At 34.2% G+C, this 8,226-nt stretch overlaps 1 protein-coding gene across 1 annotated transcript in view; it reads right to left on the bottom strand.

The window, feature by feature from the left end:
* LOC106457534 (calsyntenin-1-like) overlaps positions 1 to 8,226 on the bottom strand; it is an 84,057-nt gene that overhangs the window by 23,029 nt on the left and 52,802 nt on the right. The window contains exon 6 of the mRNA XM_022383524.1: positions 7,003 to 7,272. Within this exon, the coding sequence (XP_022239232.1) occupies positions 7,003 to 7,272 (270 nt within the window). The remainder of the gene's footprint in view (positions 1 to 7,002; positions 7,273 to 8,226) is intronic.

The raw sequence follows: 8,226 nt of genomic DNA on the forward strand, positions 1-8,226 counted from the left end.
TACGTAACAAACCTTAATAATTCCCATATATGTTTTGTTTTAATAATACGTAACAAACCTTAATAATTCCCATATATGTTTTGTTTTAATAATACGTAACAGACCATATGTGTTTAGTTTTAATAATACGTAATAAATCTTAATATTTCCCATATGTATTTAATTTTAATAATATGTAACAAACCTTAATAATTCCCATATATGTTTTGTTTTAATAATACGTAACAAACTATATGTGTTTAATTTTAATAATACTAAACAAAGCTTAATAATTCCCATGTGTTTAGTTTTAATGATACGTAACAAACCTCAATAACTCCCTTATATGGTTTGTTTTAATAATACGTAACAAACCATATGTGTTTAGTTTTAATAATACGTAACAAACCTTAATAATTCCCATATCTGTTTAGTTTAATGATACGTAACAAACCTTAATAATTCCCATATATGTTTTGTTTTAATAATACGTAACAAACTATATGTGTTTAATTTTAATAATACGTAACAAACCTTAATAATTCCCATATGTGTTTTGTTTTAATAATACGTAACAAACCGTATGTGTTTAGTTTTAATAATACGTAACAAACCTTAATAATTCCCATATGTGTTTAATTTTAATAACTGTTTGTTTGTTCGTTTGTTTTTGAATTTCGCGCAAAGCTACACGAGGGCTATCTGAGCTAGCCGTCCCTAATTTAGCAGTGTAAGACTAGAGGGAAGGCAGCTACTCATCACCACCCACCGCCAACTCTTGGGCTACTCTTTTACCAACGAATAGTGGGACTGACCGTCACATTATAACGCCCCCACAGCTGAAAGGGCGAGCATGTTTGGTGCGACAGGGATTCGAACCGCGACCCGCAGATGGCGAGTCGAGCACCTTAACCACCTGGCCATGCCGGGCCCATCTGGAGAACTAACTGGTCAGAACGATTTATGTAAGGCAACCTTTTTCTTTCTGACCAATCTGTTCATTTATTAATACTTCTCAGAAAACTGTACAACCGAGAAAAAATATTTAAGAAACAACACCAGATTCAACACGATCCAGTACAGTTTCCATAAAGCATTGTTTATCGTTTGTTAAACAGATAAAATCAAATTATAAGGTAAGGGTGTGGTAAGTTGAGTTATTAAAAATGACTTACCAACAGTAATGAGTAACTGAGACGTTAACTCTTTAGCTAATGATACATTTAGTAAATAACTCGCTTGTTGTAGGAAAAATTCAGAGTTCGATCCCGACCCTACATTAGACACTGTAAAGCCACATCTCTGCTTGTTTGTTATCATAAGAAATTCATCTCTCTCTCTCTTCATCTTCCTCCTTATCCATCTTGACAGACTACTTTAGGGTAGTCTTTCTGCTGTTCACTTACGTTTTAATACAATCATTGGACTTAGTATTTTAAATATTTTGAAAACGCAAAATTTATGTTAATTCCACTGAAAGACAAACACAGAGCCGATTTCTATCAGAGGTGACACATAAAAGTTAACAGTAATTAACAAAACCTATTCAGAGGTATCGTAATGAAGTATTCTTTTCAGCACGTGTAATACGAGGCTTAGACTAAAACACTGCTCTTTTCTGCTTTTCTCAAAGATCAACAAACTGATAGAAACTCATCTAAATTCGTTCAAAGGCAGAAGTCTCGAGGGAGGTCAAATCCAATACGAAAAGATATTTACCCTGTTTATCATCAATGGATCAAAGAACGAGGGAACGAAGATTAATTAGTAGAGCTTAGGATTCGAAATTTGTTTGTTGTTTCATCGAAAATCATAACAGAACCAAACTTAGCAAGCAAGACACTCTATCTTTATATATTATATACATATATATAGTGAGTTTGGTTTGGTTTCGATTTCATGCAAAGCTACACGAGGGATATCTGCGCTAGCCGTCCCTAATTTAGCAGTGAAAGACTAGAGGGAAGGCAACTCTTGGGCTACCAATGAATAGTGGGATATACCGTCACATTATAACGCCCCCACGGCTGAAAGGGCGAGCATGTTTGGTGGTATAGGGATTGGAATCCGCGACTCTCAGCTTGCGAGTCAAACGCCCTAACCACCTGGCCATATATAGTGAGGAACGCCCTAACCACCTGGCCATATATATAGTGAGGAACGCCCTAACCACCTGGCCATATATATAGTGAGCAAATTGTAAGAAACCATGACTAAAAGGAATGGAGAATATTATAATAATTTATCAACCACACCATATCTGCCATATTAAGTGCCGACGAAGTCTTTCGCTCAATACCACACCTCATCAGGCTGGCTGATATACGATTGGCATAGCAGTGGTCATGTTTTAATGTGATAAATAGAAAATTATGAGGTCACCTATAGGTTGTAATCGTCACTGTTTTTTTTTTTTTTTGTTTTTTTTTTCTAGACTGTTGCTAACACTCGAGATTTGCTGGATGTTCAAACAATCAGGCTCACCACATAACTTGCGCTGGGATTCTACAGAATATGTGTCACGATCACAACCTTTTCCGATATGATCAGTGGTCAAAGAAATCTTGGTGGACAGCTTGGCTGGTTCGCAAGGGATATCGCAGAGATCCAACTTAGCACTTGGAAACATCTTCTGTCGCCCGGACTGTGGTAGATATTCTATTCTCTCGTGGATCCCTGAAATGGAAACGATGCAATTTTAAACACGTGCTACAAAAGTCTGGTAATTATTAGGGTTTGTTACACATTATTAAAATTAAACACATATAGTTTGTTACGTATCATTAAAACAAAACATATATAGGAATTATTAAGGTTTATTACGTATCATTAAAACTAAACACATATGGGAATTATTAAGGTTTGTTACGTATTATTAAAATTAAACACATATAGTTTGTTACGTATTATTAAAATTAAACACATATGGGAATTATTAAGGTTTGTTACGTATTAAACTTAAGTAAAGACTCTCAATAGTAAATGGGTTGGTACTTGAGATTTAAGTGAAGGCTTCGACTATTATATAGATGTTTGATATTTAAATTAAGATATATTATATGGTTTAACAATTAGCGCTATTAGATCACAACAATAATAAAGCGCTTGTATACTTAAATCAAAAACTTTGTCCATTAACAACCAAATATTTAGAACAACGAATCAACAACAACGATATAATAATGTACTAAACTTGAATCACCGACCACATAAACAATAACAGTAACCACAATTAGACCATAGCACCGATAAGATAACATTACTGTTAAAACACTAATTACACTGAATTACAAACACACAATTACTATTAAATAATTCCTTATATTCTATAAATCAGCTGAAGATATGAAACATTATCGCATTCTATAAACATTTACTGAAAAGATCTAACATTCTAGTGTTAACTGATTACTTTACACAAGTTTAATAGGCAGAACAGAACGTATTCTATTTTCTGGCATAATTATCTATGTACTTTATAGATCATAGATGGTGAACAGTGGCGTATTCTATAATACTTGCTAAATATATATAAACCAATTTAACATACTGAACATCAGCTTAAAAGGAAGAACTCTGTTAGATTGTCCGGGTGTTTACGTACTCTATAGTTTTAAGTATCAATAAACCAATTTAACATACTGAACATCAGCTTAAAAGGAAGAACTCTGTTAGATTGTCCAGGTGTTTACGTACTCTATAGTTTTAAGTATCAATAAACCAACTTAACACACTGAACATCAGCTTAAAAGGAAGAACTCTGTTAGATTGTCCGGGTGTTTACGTACTCTATAGTTTTAAGTATCAATAAACCAACTTAACACACTGAACATCAGCGCGTTCTCTAGTGAAACCTACTTAATTAAGAAAAGGACGGCGAATTTCCAAGAAACTACCTTTAGCAGGTCGGACAACAACAGCGCTCTCTATAGTGTATCCTAGCTATGTAGTAATCTATATGTGATTACAGATTACCCAGATGTTATCCTGTGTTCCGAATGACTAGTAAAGCGACAAAATAATGAGAAAAAGTGAGTTAACAAAGTATAAAAAAAATTGCATCAACAACTTCAATGCAGACTTAAACATAAAGTAAACACTAGTAAAAATTAATTTTTCTTTTTAATTGGAGAGCATAAAATAAATATGGATAGCCAAGTACGCTCATAAAATTTATTAAACAGATAACACATGGCAGGGTAGACATATGGAAATACGAATGAAAAAGGCGTAGATGAGAGACAAATCAATAGAGATAACTTGATAAAATAAAAACTAATATGCTAAAGGCTGACAAAGACTGATAGATAACTGTGGATAACTGAGGAACAAGAATTATTAAAATATGGTGTTCTGTATTTAATTAAAATGCCCTGAGATGAATGGTTACTATAGAGACAGTGTAGTGGAATGATGGATGTTTTATTTATAAGTGAAGCAGAGAAGGACGAATAGACAGATCGTTAATCTTCGAAACTCATATACCAAAGTTTTGACGAATATAGTAGAGAGATGCGGAGGTAGAGAGATATAAATACTTACACATATACGTAGCAACAAGTATGTACACAAAATACACGTTATATGTACATATATAGGTAGGAATAAAATGTTCATTCAGCTTCGTTGCGCCGACAAGCGGATTTTTGAATAATGAAGTGGTAACATTTTTAGTTCACGTGCGATGCGAAAATGTTGGGTAATTTTTTTTAACATCAACAAACACTTTCTCGTGAATTATATTATACTGATGTAAACTTGCGACTACAAATTAAATATATATATATATATATATATATAACTGGTTTGATTGAAGAGTTGTGTTTAATTCATCAGAGGCATAAGGATAGGCACTATCTGGGTTTTTTCAGGTAATTCTTCAGTTTCCTGTTTTATTGGATTATCCAACTGTGATTAATGGGTTCGCATCAACACGCAAGTGACTTACGGTTGGACAAACTCCGTCAGATAAGAAACTATTTAAACACTCGAAAGGTTTGATGCCAGCGCAGGTTGAGATAATATTATCTGAGATGCAAAAAAATGTGTCCAGTACATCTGAGCCCATGGCTAATTATCAAAATTTGAGCTTACTTTGTGAATATCTTTAAAAAAAATTTATCAGTAATGTATTAAATCACTTGGGTTTCTGTATAATGTCTCACTTATTTCTGATGGATTTTACATCTCTTTGCGGTTCTTCAGCGGTAAATCTAAAGGCTTACAGCGCTAAAACCGGGTTTTAGATACCTATCATGGGCACAGCACAGATAGCCCATTGTGTAGTTTGTGCTTAACAACATATAAACGTTTATTATTCGAGATTTTTCATGAGATAATCATGTCTGTGTAACTGAAAACTCTATGCTATGTACCTCAGAATTGCTTACCTAAACCTACTGTTGCAACACAGTTCGCCTTCCCAACTTCTTGTACACGCTATCCTTATTATCGTAACATTCCGTATGTATGTATTAACCAATATAAATTTCTCATCGAACTCTACTTACCCAACTACGAAACCTATACCACTTCATCCCCCCACCTTATGACTTTCATCCCTTTACAACCATCTTTCCCATCATTTAACCACTATTTTACCCATGACCTTCCCATACGTCTTTTCTCCATAACTCAGTCCATTCCATTCTTCCCCCTTCAACAATTAATCCGCCATACATCTTGTGATCAGATCATTCTTTCTATACCACTCACTCTTTTCTCATCCTAATCCACCTATCTTTATTCTTCATTAATCCACTATTATGTGCATCATCACTTAGCAAGTTATCCCAACCCCATAACTACTCTATTTCCATCTTCCATCCATCAGTTTCATTTCATCATTCTTCAATTTTATATTAATAATATACATATACTCACTAACTGTGACCCGAAAAAAACATTTGCGGTAGTTTTCATGCCCTTCGCTTGAATTTTCCTTATTCTAGGCACTTAAGCTATGCTTTCTTGCAGGCACTATGTGTTAGATCGATAAATTCTGGTCTATTTCAAAAACATTTACGCAGTCAGACAAACAAACTCATGTAGACGTAACTTTAATTGATAAAACTACACGTACATAACTTTATTTAATAAAACAACACGCAAAGTAAACAGTAAACTATCATAAAGATATTTATAATAGTGTACAGAGGATGAAACAGTTATGAGCGTTTAGTGTATGACACAATTTTAAAATTTGAAACAAAGAAACTCTACAATCTCGAACAATAAATCCCGTAGTAAAGAAAAATGTAGCTAAAAGGTGTTTATAGCAGTCTAGAAACGAACCGATGCTAAATTATTGCAAAGTAAAGTAAATGTAAAGTTGTAATGAAGGCTAACTTAGCTGATTATGCAGAAACGTCTCAATGTGTGTTCACAAATTAATAAGCATATGGTTCTGAATGAAACGCGTATGCGTATTTTAGAGAAAGCCCCTAGGAATTGTATTTGATGTAATGTTAATTTTATTAGCAAATTACACGCGTATTAGGTGTTGTTTGTGTGAAATACTTTGCATATAAAAACAACTAAAGTTGAAATCGAAGCCAGTCGTGATGACAACGACATCGTGTAGCATACTCGTTGCATTAAAATATTTGACTAAGCATAAAATACGTAAGGTGATTCTGAATGGAAAAGCCAATATGCAATTCGGACTCCAATGACAAAGGCCTTTCTCACGATGAGGTTTGTAGCCTTTGATCACGAAACTTGCATGAAAAGTTCCGGACAGACAAACAAAAGCGTATTATTTTCATAGATATTTTATTCACAAAACCATTCCTCTTCTTTCACTAACTTTCCTACCTCCTTCTCCCATTAATATATTACCATCTCCGTCTTCCGTTTTTTGTTCTGTCTTCTTAAATCAATTTTCTCCCTTATTTTCCTCTCCACCTTGTCTCTGTATTATCTAACCCTTAGTCTGCACCTTTGAATACCTCTTTCTTTGTTCATTTCCTACTGTACACTTTGTAAATGATAAACACTGTTTTATCGCATGATATAATTTACCATGATCGTCAGCGTTACAGATGATGTGCTCTTTCATGTGGTGAGATGTGTGGTTGGGCTCAGGGTATCGCTCGTGCTTCATCCAGAAGGCCACGGTAAAGTTGTTCGTCAAGTTGTGGTTTAACACCGTCTCGGGGACCACAACGCTAGTGGCGCCATCAAACTGGTAAATCTGGTCGCTCTCGTGACCATCGTCCATGGGGACATTCCTCGTCCACGAGGCTCCAAGCTCAGGCGTGGGGAGCAGATCCACACTTTCTGTGCTGGCACCTGTGGACAGCATTACGTAAAAAACACGTTAATAAAACAATACATAATAATACAAATTACATATAAACCCGTTCAGTTTCTACATAATTATCATACAGTAAAACGGAACCACTTAAAATGATTTTACTTTAATAAACCAACTTCATATAACGGACAGACAGACCAAGTAACGTCACAAGTCATGTATGACGATATATGATGAATCACCCTAATGTTAAACAAATACGCTACAATCATATGATGGGGAGTGAATGGTTGCCAATGTTACTACTGGTTTGGTGTGCGAAAAATCAGAGAAATAGAAGTTAACTTTTATCAAAAACTTTCAATGATATAAAGAACCTTTTATTTCACGTCGCTGTAAAAATGTTCAATTAGTTATTAAGTAAATCCTAAACACAGAGAAATGATATATGAATAAATATACCAAGCAATCAATTAACAAGGCTTTAAAGCAACGGTGATCGTCATCGGTCTTATTTATAAATATGAGATTAAACTTTGTTTACATTACATTCCTGACGCATTATATCCAACGCAATTAATCGAAGCACTGAAAAGGTTTTTTTCTTTCTCCACTAAGAAGCCAGGAATGAAATGTCAGATTATGGAAAGGAACACGGTAATCTTTCACTAATCCTCTTTGAATTATGGTAATTTTCCCTTAGTCAATTCCTAATGCTCTCTGAACAGAATTTACCAGCAGAATTGAGTGAAATTAACTCTGGAGAAGTATCCATTTACTACTGAGAGTCTTTACTTAAGTTTAAGTATCCATTTTATACTGAAAGTATTTACTTAAGTTTAAGTACCCATTTACTACTGAGAGTCTTTACTTAAGTTTAAGTACCCATTTACTACTGAGATTATTTACTTAAGTTTAAGTACCCATTTACTACTGAGAGTCTTTACTTAAGTTTAAGTACCCATTTACTACTGAGATTATTTACTTAA

Source organism: Limulus polyphemus, unplaced genomic scaffold (assembly GCF_000517525.1).
Source record: "Limulus polyphemus unplaced genomic scaffold, Limulus_polyphemus-2.1.2 Scaffold343, whole genome shotgun sequence".
In the NCBI taxonomy this organism is placed as follows: domain Eukaryota; kingdom Metazoa; phylum Arthropoda; class Merostomata; order Xiphosura; family Limulidae; genus Limulus; species Limulus polyphemus.